The sequence below is a fragment of the Thunnus maccoyii genome, chromosome 14, assembly GCF_910596095.1.
Source record: "Thunnus maccoyii chromosome 14, fThuMac1.1, whole genome shotgun sequence".
Taxonomy (NCBI): Eukaryota; Metazoa; Chordata; class Actinopteri; order Scombriformes; family Scombridae; genus Thunnus; species Thunnus maccoyii.
Genome location: NC_056546.1, coordinates 23321337 through 23341005, shown reverse-complemented (window position 1 = coordinate 23341005; position 19669 = coordinate 23321337). Strand labels below are relative to the sequence as shown.

Here is a 19669-nt window from a genome sequence, read left to right as displayed (position 1 = left end):
TTCCCCAACAACCCACTGCACCTTCCTTCCCTACAGCACCTCCTGCTGCCTGGCCTCTGGCTCTCACCATCATTAACCCTATCAGTGGCATTTCATCCTTAGCTTCTTCCATTCCCTCCGCTCATCCCATTTCGGCTACATGATCCTCTCCTGCTCCACCTTCCCTCAGACAAATTGTTTCAGGTACTTTCATCGACCTCGCTCAGTCACCCGCTCGCAACATCATTGGTCCCAGAGAGCTCCCAATCCCCCAAGGTGCAGCCCAACTCAGGCACCCTTCATCTTCATGTTCCAGAGAACTCACACAAGTTGAATTTGATTTCTCCTTGCTCTGTACCATGGTGTCATATAATAATAATAATGATAATAATAATAATAATAATGATGCATTTCATTTGTACTGCACTTTTCATTCGCAGTGAACCCCAAAGTGCTACAGCGTTAAAAACATACAACACACAACATAGAGAAAATAACAAGAGTTAAGATGAAAAAGTCTTCCGGATAGAAGTGTTTCTAAGCCTAACTTTATCCTCAGTCTTCCCTGACCGCAGGACAGAACTTGACAACTGCTTGTCCATCATCATGGATTTAGCCTTGTGGTTTGGTGGCTCCGGTTTTTACACCTACCATGTTATTCTCTGCTTCCATCTGTTCAATCAGGTCACCTATCGGGACACATTCAAGTCAGAGCTCTACTGCCGTGTATTCGCAGACTGCTCTACTCTGGCTTGACTGCATGTGTTACTGTACTCCAGCCATACTCACCTCATCCATATTTTCACGGTTTTCCCCTGCCACACACCTGCCTCCCATCACTCCCAACCCATCCACTGCTCCAACAGCCAACATTCTGCCGTTTACTTACAGCCCGGTTCCCCAGGGCGTTGACAGAAGAGGTAGACCTGTCCCCTACAAGGCCAGCAGAATGGCTTGCAATAACTTCAATTATTTAAGTCGCAATGTTTTGAGCTGCCTCTTCCTTGAAACCTGTTCCTCCTGCAGTAGTGCCTATGTCAGGTTCAGTTGCCCTAACAAGCCCACCAAGCACAGCTTATGATGTTGCTGTATCCCAAAGCACCAATTACAATAAGCACCCTCAAATTAGCTCCCAAGAACCATCCAGACCACCAGATCATCCATTTTCTTGTACATGGTTATCCCACAGTTTCCACCCAGTCCTCACACTTGACCCCTTCCCCCTTTTTCTCCCTTCCCTCGACCCCCATTCATCCTACAACTCGACCCTGCTTTATCCCTCTGTACCAGACCCTCATCCAGCCCTTCACGAATCTACCAGCTTTCGACCTACCCCCTTGTCCTTGGAAGCTCCCAAGTGTGTTGGTCTCAGGCAAACAAGACAAGTCTTAAAAGCAATTAGGTCACTTAATAAACAAGCCCCAAAAGTTCTGGACAGGAAATCACAACAGTATCATCATTGTGATGTTCTTGTTAAATATAAAATGTTAAGCTTTGACAACTTGATTCTGTATTCAGATGTCCATTTAGTGCATAAGATATACCATAATGCTGCTCCTCCACCATTGAAGAGGTTTGCTCAGCTCCACTCTGAGCAAATGAGAAGAGCTTCAAGGTCTGCTTCAAGGGGAGAATGTAGTGTCCTCTGCCTTTGCATAATCTGCTTTTTCTTTTAAATCCATTAATAAAATTGATTTTAAGTAACCAGTCTTGTCAGCTTTAATATGACATTTTGATAACCTGTTTTTATAACTTTTGATATTTGTATTCTGCTTTTTATTTATTCCTATGAAGTGTGTGTGTGTGTGTGTGTGTGTGTGTGTATGTGTGTGCATATGCCTGCGTGATTGTCAATAGGTTGTTGGTCCATTTGTAGTGGAGATGATGGTTTTGCTCTGTGTTTTATTGTTTCTGTTCACCTGCCCAGGGACTACAGATGGAAATTAGCTAGTAGCTAAATCTGGTACAAAGCATCTTTTCATCATCTCTTTGTTTGAGATTAATGTATTTTGTACATGGTCTCTGATATAAATACATTTACTACACTAAACTAAACTAAATAAATAAATAAATAATAAAATGACTAAATCGCTTTCCATGACAACTACATCACCCAGTCTCAAGACATCCAGCCACCACCTTCATCTGAACCCTCAGCTTCTCCACCTGGTTACCGCATCACAAGAAGCCATCATAAGAAGTCTTGCTCCAAAAACCCTCATCATACTACACAGGGTGGGGCAGCATTAAGCTTTTCGTACCTCACATGGCCAACCATTTACTTCCATAGACATCATATCGTTAACCGGCTCTATCACTTAAACTTACACATTCAGATCTCAAAATAAGAACATCCTCCATCCAGATGTACATCAACAGGATTAACTTCTTTATCAAACTGCTCCAGAACTCCAGCCCCTTCCATTTCTCACCCCCATGCCAATATGCTGATCAAAGGCCTATGAAAAGCAGAACCTTGACTCACACCAAAACGCTTACCCCTGCCAGCAGATCTCCTCATCCATTGCATCCAAACCCTTCGCATAGGATACCTATCCCCTTTCATCGACCCATCCCTCGAATAAATGTCTCTCCTAGCGTTCTTTGGTTTTTGCAATGCTCAGAGTTCATTGATACACTTCCAACTATGACCTGTCACAGCACACAAACCTCTCGGATATTTCCATCCACTCTAAAGACACCCTCATATTTAATCTCACACAAAGCAAGACTGACCAGCATGGCCTCTCTCACCCTGTATGTCTCTTCCACCTAAATTAATATCTGAATCCTTTCGAACCCATCCAAAGCGTTCAGAAAGGAATCTGAGACCACACCATCAAATTCTTGGCCATCTCAAGCTCACCACAGTTACATCCACAGTCACCCCAATGGCATCCGAAAAGCTTGTTCTAACCTTGTCATTTGAAGCTAACCTTGGGAGATGATGAAGCCAAAGCTCATCAAGATGTGCCCCCACCCTGAGTCTCGCTCCGTGGGTTCCTCGATGTTCCAGATGCATCATGACCCCCATTCATCCTCTCACACTCGACCCCCTTCATTCCTCTTCAGGACCCTCAATCATCCCACCATACATGACCCTCATCCAACCACCAAACCAAATAAACTATTTCTGGTATACTGTACACATGGTGAGGTCTTGTTAGTGAACTGCTGCATGCATGTACATCTTCAAAAGGGCACAGAGAAACAGAAAAAAACAATAGATACAGTCACACAAACACACATGCAAGCAGCATACACAAACACACACACACACACATATGCATTCCCCCTCCTCACTCCTACAGCTTCCCTGCAATGGAGCAAAGAGAGGTGGTCGCTGATGTGAAACATCAATTTCCAGGTTAGCTGCTCTGCGTGGCTCAGGCAGGTATCAGCTGTGACCCACCTGGGCCAGATAAGCAGCTGCAAGAAGCTGATCTGCCACCCAGCAATGCACCTCTCAGTACTGGAGAATGGAGTAACGCTCGCACATATAAACACACGCACATAAGTAAACAAATAGTAAAACCTGAGACAATGAATTAAATGTAAGAAAAATGGGGAAAAAATGGCAACATAAGACACATTGTAGTACATTTCTAGTAAATAAATGTTGTGGTGTTTGAAAATCACTAATTTTTTCAAATGAGAAAAAAATGCATCGTGCATAAATGCAGAGATACACACTGAATAAACACTTCTCAGGCAGAAGGTTCACCTTCTTTATACTTTGATCATTTGAATTGCTGGGATTGCTGGGATTAAACTGGGTTTAAACCTGAGGCGTTTCAGATAGGAGTCCAATACACAAACACACACAATACACACAACCGAGTAAATATACTTAAACGTGTAAACAAACTGAATTCTGTGATGATGCTGATAATTTGGAATGATGAAAAGAAAGAAAAACAGGATGAGAAGTATCACCATTAAAGTATATTGTGCTGTTTTCTTTGATGATTCCAAATGTCAGACTTCTCCTGCTCCTCCTCTCTCACACATACACACACACACAAACTTTGAACCAGATCACTTACAGTTAAGTGTCTTGCCTATGCTGGACATCACATCCAGATACAGACACATTTAATATGAGCCATGAATATAAGTTTCATCCTGAGCCTTAAAGATGTGCGTGTGTATCAGTGTGTGAGAGCCCAACCCCGGTTGGTCAGGTAATCTAACCACTGCCACCATCACTGTGATGCCTGTCAGCTCAGTGCTGGGCGCCTTGGCAGCACTGCTCAACCTGGTGTCGCAACACATTCCCACAGACAATTTCAATTAACTTTTACAACCCAGAGAAATATCACACACATAGCCTCCAGCTATTCAACACACTTTCCCCATCTTTTTCTCTGTCTCTGTGCATTCTCACACTCTGTCTGGTCATAACAGAAAAACTTGAATAGAATAGGCCAAACCACAGAAGAAGTATGTCTTTTCCAAGGAGAGGGAGAGAGAGATCGCTACAGTGTGAAGTGTCTGAGATAACTTCTCTGAGGAAATACTAAACGAGCCTTACATAAGATGTTTGACTGTGCAGGTGAAACAGAACACCAGGCTGAGCAGAGATATATCACCACTTCGAGGCACTGTTTTAAAGGTGGACCAGCTGTACAATGACTATGAGCACCTAAAATATGACTACTATTAACAGTGAACTGACTGTGACAGCCAGTTGCATGTGCAGAGGGAGGAGAAGGCCTAGATGTGCCTTGCCTTTTTTTTGTTTTACCTGTAATTCACACCAGAAGTGACACATTAGAGGCACATAAGCACTTAAGTGTCATAAGTGTCCATTTCTACAACCCATGCCAAACCAGATCTTTGTTACAGCCATCACCTTTCAGCTGTTGAAGGGCTGAAAGGACAGAAATTGGCCAAACTGTCTTCAATAGGTTAACTATGAGAAACACCAAAACAATTCACCTGTTCAAACATAAAAACAGTTTTCAAGCATAGAGCATAAAAACCGATGGGGGTCACATATTGACATATGACTCTCACATGTCTCTTAAAGTTTGAGTGGATTAAAAAGTAAAGAATCTAATCACCCCTGATTGTGTTACCTTCTCTGGGTTTACTGTAGCTTAGGTGAGTCAGGATTTAGCTGACAATTTCTGATTTGGACACTTGTTTTATTTTTCCTAAATCAAGCAAACTACAGAAATCTGAAACTGGGATAAATCAAATACAAATCAAGTTGTTAAAATGTCAATTATGTCTATTTCTTGATAGAAGTTGAGTGACCTGACTTGTTCTGCCTATTTTGTCTAGAAAATTCTTGAAACTTGTGAAGCAGCATTGTAAATATGGAAAACGGTCTTACACACTGCCAGAATTGTATATAATTTAAGAATGGATATAGAGCAAAATTAATTGTTAAAATAAATTTTCTGCAGTGCAGACAGAAAAGTGAGAGTGAAAGAAAACAAGATCAGGAAAAAGTGATGAAATTAAAATTAGTTAAGGTATGTGCGGGAAGCTTAGCATTTAGCAGTTTTTGCATGGTCCATAATAACACTAACACATCACGTGCTGGGAAAGTGCAGACAATATAGCGCAGCACACTGTCATGATGGATGGTGTGTTTGCAGACACCACTGAACCATGGACCCCATTATTTCCTGGGGGAGGAAAGGGGGGAGCAAGGCACCACGGGGGAAAGATAAGGGATGATTGACTAAACCAAAACAGAGGTCCCTCATGGATGGCAGTCTGCTGGCATTATTGGGAAGCCATTGTGAGAGTCAATGCAACAGCTCAATGACAGCAGAGAGCTCTCACAGGTAGTAAGAAGATCAAGTGCATCCCCTTTTTAAAGTGAGGTAGGCATGGACTGTTCAAATGGAGAGAAAAACTACCAGTCATTAAGAATATCTCCCGGACATGTTGGGACTCATCTCCTGCTGAGATCAGGTGGTTCAAACCTTAACAGGAAGGAACACTTCACTTCTGCAGCTGGTAGATAGGACTTATAAAACTAAGACACACACACACACACACACACACACACATAGAGACATAGTCACTCTCATGAACACAGCGCATCCGCCAACTCAAACTCACAAACAGTGACAGATATAACGGTGGTTGCCAGAGATGCAGAGAGGACACACACATCGCATTCCAATTTGGCTAAATGAGGGCTGAAAGTGGGAGCATAAACAGACTTCTGCGCTGCCCCCCCTCACAGTCAGCGAGTAAAAATATCTAGAGCACGTATCCTGCAAGTAGAGACAGCCTTGGATACCAGCCAAAATCCCAGAAACACTGAATCCACTTACAGAAGAACTGCCCCCTTCTTTTTCGCCTGACAATACCCTGATTACCCTTTTATTTTATCACTGCTCATCTTTCTTTATTGCTCATTTTATGCTTCTGTTTCTGGTCTAGATCAGTGGTTCTCAAAGTGGGGTCCGGGAACCCCCAGGGGTCCTTGAGGTGGTTCCAGGGGGTCCCTAGCAAAAAAGGGGAATGATTTATTTTCACTGTAATTCCATCCATAAGTGACATACGACTATTTTGGTCATGGGTTTCATACATTTTCTGTAATAAAACATCTAAAAGCAAAAATCTTATCAGATGGGGGGCCCTGGGACAAAATCTTATCAAATGGGGGTCCATGGTCTAATTTGTGTCAGTTTAGGGGTCCTTCATGTGAAAAACATTGAGAGCAACTGCTCTAGATTATTAGGTCTGTGGAACCAAAGGACTGGCAAAATATACTTGGATGTCTTCTGCCTTCTGCAAAACAATCTGACTGTGAAGTAATTTTAGATGTTGTAAATGTCAAAAAAGAAAATAAGACCTCACACTGATGCAGAATGTTTTAAACTATGTTTCCTGATGAAATAAAACATTAAAACATAATACAATATTTAGAGGAAGAATAGAGACATTTCAACTTCAAGGCCCCTTGAAGCTGAATAGATTTGACAATGCCTGACAAGGATCTCTGGTAGATCGAAACGTTGCTCAATTAAAATTGCTGAGTACTTCTAGTACAGTGTGCGGATCTTTTTTCTGATTTTTTCCCCTTGAAGCTGAATCCTTAAATGTTTATGGTCGTAGCAATTTTCCTACTCCCCTCAATGTTTTCTGTTTGCTTTTCTTACACTTACATGTGAAAGAATGGATGGATAAAGACTAGAGAGATTAATTGCATTTTTGATTTAGTTTTTGGTTGACAAACCAATATTGAGCATAAGTCACAACCTTGAAGATTTCTCTTAATGCAAATTAACTTGTTTACGGAATTCTCTCCAATAAAGTGGCATAATCCCTCTGGCAGCCCAGATACTAATCCAGTCTGTTGGTCACTGAGCAGCACCACCGGGGCAGTTCAAAGGTGAGTGCCCAGCATCTGCCGCCTACCTGGTGGCAAGCATTGGGATGGATTCTTAGTCTGAGCCCAGTGATAATGGTTTTCAAATCTAGATACACATTTACTTAACAAATCTAATCTTAGTACACATTTGCTTATGCAATATTTTCAATATTACAGTTTGTTTTTGAAAATGGTGCAATGGGGCAAAATATTTTGATGTTAGTTGAGGGCTCACTGATATAGCAGACCAGACCTAAAGCATGCCCATGTCTGAGTCTCCACCACAGTCCTGTGGAAATCAGCTATTCAGTCAGTGATTTACACAGAGAGAGGCAGCCAGGTAAAGAGGCCTTTCTCTCCAACCAGGTAATGGTCTGGGCAATCATTTGATCAGGGGCAGAAAAAAACAGATCTGAGCCCTCTTATCTCCAGCCAAGTGTCACCAACGGGAAGTCAAATATGGATTTCCCAACACTAAACACAAAAACCACTTGAGCAGGAAAAAACCCTAAGCATCAAAGCAGCATCCACTTATTCCTGTAATCTTTAACATTACATACTGTATAAAAGCAGTAATGCCTCATTCCAAGGTGTTTTTCACTGGTGAAAAACACTGTATGTTCCCTCAAAATCTTGAAATACCTGAAACTAGAGAACAAAAGCAACCCTTAACGTAAAGAACAAAGGGTTAAAAAGCAACAGGACTGTGAATTTCGAATTTTCGAAACAAACAATAAAAAATAGCAATAGCAACACTAAAGCAAACCTTTGTACTTTATCCACAAGGCAGTCACATTTTTGCTGTTGAAGGGTCAATTAAGAATTTGTTCATTAGTATCATAACAAACATAAGTTTTGCCATCAGAGAATTGATAGATGAAGGCTTCTCTATCAGGAGGCATAGCTCCAATACCAGGATCTCCCAGTGGTAATCCAGCACAGGTGTACAGAGTATGCCGATATAAGGGTGAAGCTCTGCAGAGCTGGTCTCCTCTATGGTCTTCTCTATCCCACGAGGCTCACTGACACTTTATGTGCTGTCTCTATGTCTCTACTTTAACATCCATCTCTATGTAATTGTCAACGGACTGTTCTTGCTGACACAGTCTGCTCACGTCCTGCATTGACATTCTCAGTCACCTGAGGAAGAGTTGCTCTTTTGTTTTTCCTTACATATCGCACTAATGCACAAGCATCACGGTCATCAAATGTGCGTTGTCAACCACAATTTCCAACCCTATTTATTGATGTCTTTGCCATTGATCTAAATGCAGATGTCACTTAAGTCACTGTTCCTATTCAAACACTAGCCAGCTGAGCAGTCTTTGTGAATGAAGCTCCTGCCATCTGAGTCCCAACTATGATCCTTTTTTCAAAGTCACTTAGATCTTTTCCTCTTGCCATCTTGATACAAATTCAGAATCAACTGGGCCTGCTCAGCATGTTTATACATGCCACAGAACATGACTGGATGTTAATTGCTAAATTGTACCATGCAGTGCACCTGTGTGGAAGCATCTGCATTCATTATGTTTCTCCACTCATTTATTCAGGTTTTTCCTTTAATTTGTCGCCCATCTGTATATGCTCCTAATTATGGGCAAGCAGCATTCTTGAGATTATTATTCAAAATTATGTGAGTCAGAATGTAAGTTTAATTTAAAGGAAGCCAATGAATTTTTCCAATACTTTGTCTTTGCCTGAGTTGAAGAACACTGATAAGGAATATTTCTGAAAGGGCGTCTTTGAGACAGAGATTAAGTCTGCAATTAAAGCGCTCACTGCTGGTAAAGCACCAGGGGAGGATGGCTTTACTATTGAATTCTGTAAATGTTTCCAGGACACACTGTCTCCCTTTCTAAATCTATTGTATAATGATATTATTGCTAATCAATCAACGCCCAGCAACATGCGCCCAGCTGTGATTTCTGTGTCACCAAAACCAGGTAAAGACCACTTAAAGATGAATAACTTCTGTCCTCTCAGTTTGCTGAATAATGATTACAAGGCATTGGCAAAGATGCTTACAATACACGTTGAAAAAGTGGTTCCTTCATTAATTCGAATAGATCAAGTGGGCTTCATTGCTGGCCATCTTGCCTCCAATCACAAGAGGAGACTTTTTCATGTCTACATTGGATTAAGGCACTTTATCATGAACCAATTGCATGTGTCAAAATCAATGGTATGATATTAACCCCCTTTCAGCTTTTCTGGTCTACCAGGCATGGTTGTCCAGCTCCCTCAGTTATTTTCACACTAGCACTTGAGCCAATCTAAACATAACTGGTATCAGCCTTTTTGGGTATGATTTTAAAACTATGCTGACAACAATTTTTAACATTATCCCAGCCAGGTGACTCAGTCCCACACCTTTTGAAGCTCACTGATGATTTCAGCCAGTACTCTGGTTACAAGGTTAACTGGTGTGAGAGTGAGGCCATTCGCTGAACCATCTTACATCCCCAGCAGATTTAGCTTCTACTCTCATTGTATGGAAGACACAGGGGATGAAATATCTTGGTATCATAATTAGATCTCCGGTTGAAACGATCTATGAGTTGAATGGACCTAAGCTTTTGAGAACTAAAAAGCAAGATCTTAAGAGATGGACGACAATGCCTTTATCATTGCAGAGGAGAGCAGAAGTAATTAAAACGAACATACTCCCGAGATTATCTTTCCTCATCTCTGCAATTCCTCTCAAGTTTCCACAGCAGTGGTTTAAGGAAATAAATAAATTATTTATTATGATTTTGTGGAAAGATAGAAAACCTAAAATAAGTCTGAAAAAAACTTACCATCTCTAGGAACATGGGTGGCTTAGGTATACCTGATGTTTATTCATATTATCTATCTTATAGTGGCAGATATGAACTATCATGGGCATACACAAGAAACATGTTGAAGAAAGTAGTTAGAGGTGGTTAGAACAAAAAATCTTAACTGAAAGTAATAAGTATATGTCTCCAGCATCCTTCTGGTATTACCCAAAATTTTATAAAATATTGATAATCCCTTGATCCTCCATTCATGTGAGGTAGCTAAAGAACTTCACAGACATCTTAGTATTTCTGGCCTATCCCTGCCCTCATGTCCAATTTGGATGAACCCCTTATTGACTGCTGGAGAGAAACCTATTGTCAAAAACATATGGCAGCAAAATAATATTATTACACTGAGCCAATTGATAGCTGATGGAAATACTGTTGATTTCAATGAACTGAAAAGGCAACACAAATTAAACGACTCCAATTTTTTTTCAGTATATACAGCTTAAAATCACATTAAAAAATGGTAAAGAAATAGTTATTAAAATGTATAAATTATTATTCCACATCACTTATAACTGTTGTACAACCATTAAGTCACAGTGAGAGAAAGATCTAGAAGTATCGCTTCTAGAGGTACCAAAGTTATCCTGTTAAAATTTAGTTTAGGTAATATATAACTCCACAAAGATTAAAGAAAATGCTTTAAAAATTGAAATGTTTTGGATTTATGTTGGCATGGCTGTGGTGGGACAGGTACACTAATGCATCGATTGTGGCACTGAACATCAGTAAAAAGATTTGGGGTTGATGTTATAAATTTCTTAAATTCTATTTTACATGTAAATATTCCTATATGCCACACAGTGTGTTTACTGGGCTGGCCCTTTTTTTGTTTTGTTTTTCTTGGTCTTGTTTTGTCATGTGTGTGTGGTTGTGTATTTGTAAATGTATGTATATTAAATACATATGTATAATTTAAAAAAAGGAAGCATTGGTCCAATCAAAATAAAGCAGTATTCAAATCAGAACACCATCTACAATAGCTAGCAATAGTTATGATACTGCTTTGTTTATCAGTGCAGGAAAACTAACATAGCCAATACTGAATTAGAAAGCTGAGGAAAAGACAGAGAGACAGTGTCCGTAGGAGAGTGTTGACAAGCCGTAGTTAATGTAGAACGCGCTAGGCAGTTGACAGCCGGGAATTGGCTGGGGAGAGAGTACACAGACATTATCAACACGTTTAGGGGAAGGCTTTAATAAGTCGTTCCTTGGGGCTACTTCCTGCTCCTTAATTATTATTGAATTAGGAATGCCACAGAGCTAATTAAAAGTGCAAGGTATTTACCGTGGCAATAGAAGAATGTGAGGGAGCAGAGGAGATTGAGTGAAAAAGAACAAGAGAGTGAAAAAGTTAGAGGGGTTTGAGTGAGAAAGAGAAAAAGGAGAGTGCATAAGAAATGCTAAGGTACTACAACTTGCACAGAACTAAAGTGTAGTATAACTAAACTAAACTGTGTGGTTGGCTATTGAGCCCATCTTTAGAGCCACATTACCCTGCTGGCTTTAAAAGAGAAGAAAGATATAAAAAAAATAATATTTAAGAAAAAGGTCTATTTGTGCTCAAATAAGAGCCAGTATTCTGCCTCTATTCTTTAGAAATCCAATTGTCCAGTGTGTTATCTTTTGTTTAATGATATAGGGACAAGTGAGTAGATTGTCTTACAATGACTTAAATGGTTATTTGAAAAAGAGACCTTTGATTCACTTTATTCATTTATATACTGAATATTGTCAAAAGCTTCTCTCCTGTTCTATTGTCAACTCCTTACTTCCTCAGTAAAAAGAAATGAATTTGAATGTATAAATGAACACATGTTTTAATAGCCTTAGCCTAAACCAAACTTAAATCTAATCAGACAGCGAAGCCTTATGCTCAATTGGCATAAACTACAAGACATGCACAAACCATCCCAGCAGAGTGTGGAAGTTTCTTATTTTGTACAAATGTTGTGTTCTTTCCACAAGTTAATTACTCAGTAGAGAGCTTAATCTGCAGAATCAGGGTAAAGTGGATTAGGAGATGAGAGCATTTAATCAAAGTGTTCTCTCAGTCTAATTACACATCCCATTTCCTGACACAACACACACTGTTATCTGCCACTGCATTTAAACATCAGCCTCTCTGTTTAGCTGCCCCCCCTAAGAGTGAATGATTCCTCTGCCTGGATGTGACAAAAATGCATGAAACACAAACATATGTATTTATTGTATACTCACAACAAACAGACTAACATTACATACATACACATATAATACACACAGACATGCAGAAAATAAATATGAACAGATTAAGAATTTTGTTTCAACACCATATAGGGAGTTATTTTTGTGAATATACAACAAAATCATCTGAGGCATCATTGAATCATTGTAAGCAGCGTACAGCAGACCACTAAAGCAGCCTGATCACGCATCACAGGCACCATTTATTCCAATGGGGATTATAGTTTCCTCTTGGGTTCAGTCTCACCCATGTATATATATGTGTTGTCCCACCGCTGTCGAGGGCAGTTGGGGGTTATGGTATGAACACCAGATATGGTCGAGTCCAATTCCTCCTGGATCTATTATTCTCCCTCTTATTTATTTGTTGTCATTTTTGTTGGTTGCGGTGATTGACAGGGCAATTTGGAGATGTCTGGCTTTTCATCATTTCTGAGGGTGTCAGTGGCTTGGAATTAAAATCCTTTATATTGGATTGATTTTCTAGAAGTTTGTTTTTTTTTATCACATGACCTTTACACTCTGCCAGTCTGTCAACACTCCGTGTCTGAGTCATGGAGTGTTCGCTTATCCATACCATCCTCAGAGTTGCTGTATGTGAGTTACATGTCACAGGCATAGACAACCTATAATTTTTTCTTCTTTGACATTTTTTCTCAGGGTCATGAAGGTTCAAAATATACCAGCCATGTCTCCATTCTCATCACCATCCCAGTCACCATCGCCTTCCGCATCATCTCCATCATCGTCATCTTAATAGCATGTTTTGTACTGTATCCAGGAAAGGTGACAGTTACCTGCTGACAGTACATCATCATCATCATGACCCCAAACACTATTGCTTTCATAGTTGTCTAGTTTGGCATCTTTGTCCAACAGAACTAAGTAGTCTCTGGCAGAGGTCCATCTCTTCATTAAGTCCGCTGGTGTACCAGTGAAGGGCATGGATGTGTTGGTGGGTGGCGTTGCTAATTTCCCTAACCACTCTGTCCAGGTTGCCCTCTGGCCATGAATCACTGTGTCCTCTCCTTGGGCAGCTGGGCTTTGGTCCAGCAATGCCTTCCAGTGGTCCAAAGAGCTGTCAGTCATGTCCCTGGCCCGGCTTGTAATGGCTTCTTCAGTGGTGTGATTATGAGGGCGGGCTGAGTGATCTGACAGTGACAATTTGTCAAGATTATTGTTTATTAGCTCAGCAGATGTCCTCATCCAGGAGGCCCTCCAGCACACACACACAAACACACAAGCACTCACAAACATACAAGCAACTGAGTAAAATGTTTGTGTGTTATGTGTGTAGAGGATGTGACATGGTAAAGAATAGTATAAGATCCTTTTCACCCCAAACGTCCACGTTTCCTCACACACAAACTCGAGATTACTTATCATCCAGCACACTGGTTTAATAGAATAGGCTTGCAGCGATTTCAATGCTGACATCGCTCTTACTCTTGATTTGAATAAAGGGCAGATTAAAAATACATATTTTTTCATCTCAAGGTTCAGAGACTGCGTAAAGAATAAAGAATTGTTAAATTAGGCTTTCAGGGCACAATAGAGGCGGTTTAATCATATTCAATACTTCATTATGCCATTACTTTACCACAAATTTGATGAACATAAATGAGCACCTGTCTGACTCACTGGAAGCCAAACGGCATGACTTGTGCATAGTGATCAGGTTTCCACAGCCACCCTGATTGGTGGCATTCAGTTACCATGGAGGTTGTCTGACCAAGTCTTGGTGTTGATGTATTAGCGAAGGGTGCATGTGAGTAGGTTGTGTGAGGTGACACCAAGAGCCAGTAACCACTTGACTGACACGTGCACAATAGCACCATTGAAACTATATAAAGAAGATGAGCAAAGCAGACTTTCTTCAGTTAAACCTGGTCTGTATGCATGTGCACACACTCACAACACTATCTGGTCTTGTCTAGGCAGCAGATCAGTGACTTCAGCTCATGGCCTCGGAGCGAGTAGCTTCATCTCTGTATGGCAGGCAGGAGCATATGATTATTTAGCAGAAAGATGAGGGAACACATCCAAACACAGCATGGATATTTGATCTGAGGCAATACCCCCTCCTCTCACCAGCAAGGGGTATGGTTCAGCAACCAGGACGAGGTGTTTGCGAGATGCTGCACAGTTGTGTGCAGAGCCATGTGTAACACAGCGGGTGTTCAGTACAGTTTTGATTACGGCATGACTGTTTGTCATGCAGGCAAACACACCCCCTCAGTTTGATACAGTAAGCAAGCTTATAATAACATGGAGATATCAGATCTGGACAAATTCTTTCATCCAGACATCAACACCAGGATGTGAAATATCCAAAGTATCCAGATTTCTTTGGCTTTTGTGCAAGTTATATATCAGATAGACTGTAAGAATCACTCAGCCGATCAGACTCTGGAGTTTCCTTCTCATCCCACACAGACAAACACACTACACACATAGAAACACATTCAGAAAAACTTGTGCACCCAGGACATCCATTGCTATCATTGTTAGTGTCTATTATGACATCTCTCTTTACTTGTTGTTTTCTCTCTCTCATTTCTGTGCAGTAAACAAGTTGGCAAAGCCATTCAAAAAGATAGCTTTACTTTACTTTCTTTAGACAATGTAGGTACATCAAATAAAGCATATTGACAATCGGCAGAGACTTACCAACGGGCATATCTTCATAGATGAGAAGGTAGGTCGAGAAGAAGTAGTTCAGGAAGCGCGGTGGCTGGTTGGAGGCTGTGATGCAGAGAAAAGGAACAGTAATTCACATTGTGTCCTGAAATTATTTACAGTATTGTGATTTGTGTTTATGCTGTTAAAGCCATAAATTGTTTTCATATATAATATACGTTATACTGCTTTTATGATACTAAATTAGTGATTCAAACTTTATCCTGATATTAAAAGTTTTCACAAATGTTGCTCTTGGTGTCTGGTAGTTCTTTCACAACTTTGCACAGGAAGTAATGAATTTAACATTTTCAGAAGCAGCAACAGTAGTTTATTTTAAATAGATAGAGTAGATCATGATTAGATTATTAGATGTAATTAAGCAGCATTGGCCAAGTGATGTTTACAAAGCATGGCCCCTCCCTCCAAAAAAGGGCTGTAACAAATATATTCAGTGTGTGACAGTATATAAGCGGCTGTAACAAATATATTCAGCATATGACACTGTATGAATGGCTGGAGCAAATATATTCAGTTTAAGACAGTGTATGACATCTGGGGACTGGTACTGATGCTTTCAGGAGACCATGGCTGCTTTGCTTGATTAGATTTTTCAAAGCAAGAAATGTCAACACTAAAGTATAGTGGCAGACATTCATAAAGAGAGTTTGACATCATCCTGTTATTTTCAGCCCTCCCACCCTATTCCAGCATGCAGTGCAAAGCATCCTTTTTCTCCCAACAGATTTGCTATCACAGCCTCTGAAGCAACGTCAATGGGAACTGTAGGTGAGTGCAGCCAGGAGATTACATTAGGATAGATGAATTTCGCTGACTGTAGTTAATGTTAGCTGGGTAACACCTTCCTTTGTTGGTACCAGTAGTCTTGGCCTTTTGGCAGCCACATCTACTACCACTACTGTCAGCTGTTCAGACTGGGTGAACATACACAGGTAGTGCAGCCTGTAAATTTGTGTTTTATTGAGAAACACTGATGAAAGTGTTCCCATTGTTTAAATTGAGTTATTATTATAACAAAGGTTCAGGAACAAGACCATGCCCCTCTCTCCCACTAAATTCACCTCACATCTCGCACCTAACATCACCTGCGCCTCACCAATTCAACCATCCGTGCATACCTATATAGGCGTGTCTAACCCCTTTCTCTCCCGTTCGTCTCAGTTCTCACGTGACCTACGACCCGCTGGCATCGCAAACGCTTACCTCCCGCCCATCAAGAGAACTGGATACAGCGTCGGGGGCGGGGCCCCATTCATTCCTATGAAAGTTGCTCAGTGGCGCATGAAGCAAAAAAAAAATCGACTTCCTGGTATGAAAGTACCCAGATCTTCCGCATTGTGCGGCCCATAGAGCATGCGTACTGGTGACTTTCGCTGGCCGAGTCGGCTACTTCCGGGTTAGCCCTCCGGCTAACTTGAAGGGGGATAAAACAATTCAATCATGCGGCTCTTCGAGGCTTTTGAAATATGATCGGACCAAATGGATTTAATTCTGATAGTCAGACAAGTCATTTCGCGGGGGTTGTGACACTCAGAAAAATTTATCCGCTGCACTGGCACACTGATGATTCCATCCTGCCGCCACTACGGTGTGGCAACAGACTGCTTCAGCCCTAGCTAGGGCCACGTCATATTTCCCCACATGCCTGCTCCCTACGTCTTAATTGCCTTGTGTTTTTGTTTCATCCCTGCGTCTATGATCAATCCTTCTGCATCGGAGCCGCTTCAACCACTTCAAAATAAGAAATCCCAGACCACGTTTAAAACAACAAATGACAACCACATGGTGGCACTAGAGGAAAAGTCAGGGAATCTCCAAAGTCATTTGGATCTTCTAAGAACGATGAATGTTGTATGGAATTTTGTGGCAATCAGTCAAGTACATGCAGAGATATTTCACGAAATAAAGTGAAAACTCTAGATGAAAAGTCAGTGGATCATCAAAGCCAATAGAATTCATCCCATGGACACCATGGATATGTAGAAGGTTTTACAGATAACCACACTCAAAAACACTTAGCAGCAATATAAAGCAGTGTAAGCATAGAACATCAATTACACACAGAGCATAATACTGCTGTCAGTTTTGATTATTATTTCCATGCTTTCACTTGAATAAAATGTTTACATGGTCTGTCTGTAGGTAGAGTAATTTATGCCTCCAACAATTCCAACACTGTTCAGTTTTTAACAGTGGATGGCTGTCAGAATGAAAATTAATACTTAGGGGGTTTTTTTGTGAAAAGCTAACTTTACAAATTATAGCTTTAAACTTAAATGCTCTAAAAAATGGATATAAACAATGTTATAGCCTGCATGTGTTTGAAGCATGAGTGTATTCAATTATAGCAAATTAAGTATGTACATAGTACTGTATATATATTAAATTAAAAAATAGCAAGTACCTCATTGATTTATATGCAGAGGGAATAAGCGTGATGAATTATAGAGAAAGGTACTTGCCAAAGTATTATTTAAACAGTCCATCAATGTTTAAATTAATTTTGTTATTACAATCAGATAAGCCAAAAGTTATTTGTAAATTAGGTGCCTTTTTGAAGAATGTCCTTCATTGGTTTAAGCAGCATTTATTACACTTTAGCCATGCCATGTGCAATTGTTTTGTTATTATTGTATGGTCTTTGTGCTCCATAGCAAGTGATCATGGTCTTGAGTTAAAATTAATGAAATAGAATACCTTGTTTCCAATAGAATAACACACTTTTGAGTGCCTCTTAAAGGGTTAATAGTCTGCCGAGTTTGGGGCCTCCACGGTGTCAGAACGCAATGCAATACAAGCTGTTTTGTTGAGAAGATCAGGGAACAAAGCTGATGGTCTTTGATCAGCTGAGCTGGGCGGCAGACCAGAGAGACAGTGAAGCGAGAGAAGGGGAGGGCAGTCTGTTTGAAGTGCAAGTACTTGATATAGTGATTCAGTGCTTTGAAAGAGGGAGCTTTTTGTTCAGTCATGTGCCTGCCTGTGCGGAAGAAGATGCTCATGATTGGCTTGCCAGTGTGGCTCTTGTAAGTGCCAAGAACATGGAGTGTGCTTCACAGGATGGGGGGTGGTGGCGAAGTGGGTTAACAAGCTCCTGTCCACACCTGTGACTTAATTACTGGGAGGCAGTGCATCAGGCTTGGATAGAGAAATGCAGATTGATTACAGCCACAATATAATCACAACAATGATCATCAATCCAATTTTCTGGATCAGGGAGGTAATGCTCAAGAGGAGCACAGGGTCAGTGTGCTAATGGGTTAGTTAGAGAAAGCAAGGGGAGGGAGGAAGGGAGAGGAAGGGAGATGTAACATAGAAAGCAAACGCAAGTGAGGTGTGAGGTAAGAGTGAGAGGCGAGAGACTGAGGGACTCCAGAGATATAAAAAATGCCTCGATAAACTCATTGTGCTTGATGGAAAGAGGTTGTGGCATTCACTTAATAACTTTCCCTGCTGCTTCAGTGCTGTGTGTGATTGGAGGTGTCTCCTGTCTGTCACTGTGAGACAGTTACCGTGACTTTCCGCAACATCGAGGCTCTCCCTCACTACAACTGTCTCTCTCAGACACTCACAGAGACACGCTCAGCGAGGAGAGAAAATATTTTGATGAAGTTCTAGGCTGAACAATGTGAGACATTAAGCAAGACAGACGAGATGGGAGAAAAGGAAGAGGAGAGTAAGAGTGAAGGACTGACAGAGATAAAATGTCAAAAAATAGACCATGCAAAATAATAATAAGAATAATAACTTTATTTATATAGCACCTTTCAAAAACAGTTACAAAGTGCTTTACAATAAAAACAGATGATAAAAGTTAATGAGATCCAAAGATATTATATGTTTACTGAGGTAAAAACAAGATAAAATCATTTAAATAGTTACAGCAAATACTATCAGTTAAGAAAAAGCCATAAGTCTTAAGAAGAGATTTAAAAGAGGTCGCTGAGTTTTCCTGCCTGAGATCTCCAGGCAGGGAGCTCCACAGCTGAGGGGCTGGAACAGCAAAGGCCCGGTCACCTTTAGTGACAAGTCGGGATTTTGGAACCATTAGAAGGGCCCTGCTGGAGGATCTCAGGCAGCGATCAGGCTCATAGAGAGTTAAGGGCCGTCCACACCAGGAACAATAACTATAACGATAACTATAAATGTATAGTTTTAAAAATCATTCTAAAAGGCTGTCTACACCAAGCCTGGCAGCAGCGTTTTGTATCAACTGCAGTCTTTGGATGTTTCGCCTGCTGATACCAGAATAAAGTGCATTGTAACAGTAAAGTCTGGAAGAGATAAAAGCATGAATGACCTTTTCTAAATCTGCAGAGGAAAGGAAAGAACTGATCTTGGTGAGCTGTCTCAGTTGGGCAAAGCAGGAATGCAATACTCTGGTCACCTGAGCATCAAAGACAACTCAAGTAACACCTAGGTTGCGGGCCTCATTTCAAACATTATTAGATAAGGCACCCAGATAAGGAGAGACTAGCTGCTTAACACTAGCTGCTAGTTTTAATTTCAGCAAGGCAGGACATAATACAAGAAACATCAGTGGTACCAGGCTTTAACAGGACATACAGTTGGGTGTCATCCACATAGCAAT

The 19669-nt window shown here is 40.7% G+C and overlaps 1 protein-coding gene across 10 annotated transcripts in view; it reads right to left on the bottom strand.

Moving 5' to 3' along the window:
* Positions 1-19669, bottom strand: part of cdh23 (cadherin-related 23) — a 186439-nt gene that overhangs the window by 142280 nt on the left and 24490 nt on the right. For all 10 annotated transcript variants that reach the window (XM_042433443.1, XM_042433447.1, XM_042433446.1 and 7 more), the window contains one exon: positions 15052-15126. In XM_042433443.1, coding sequence (XP_042289377.1) covers positions 15052-15126 — 75 coding nt within the window. The remainder of the gene's footprint in view (positions 1-15051; positions 15127-19669) is intronic.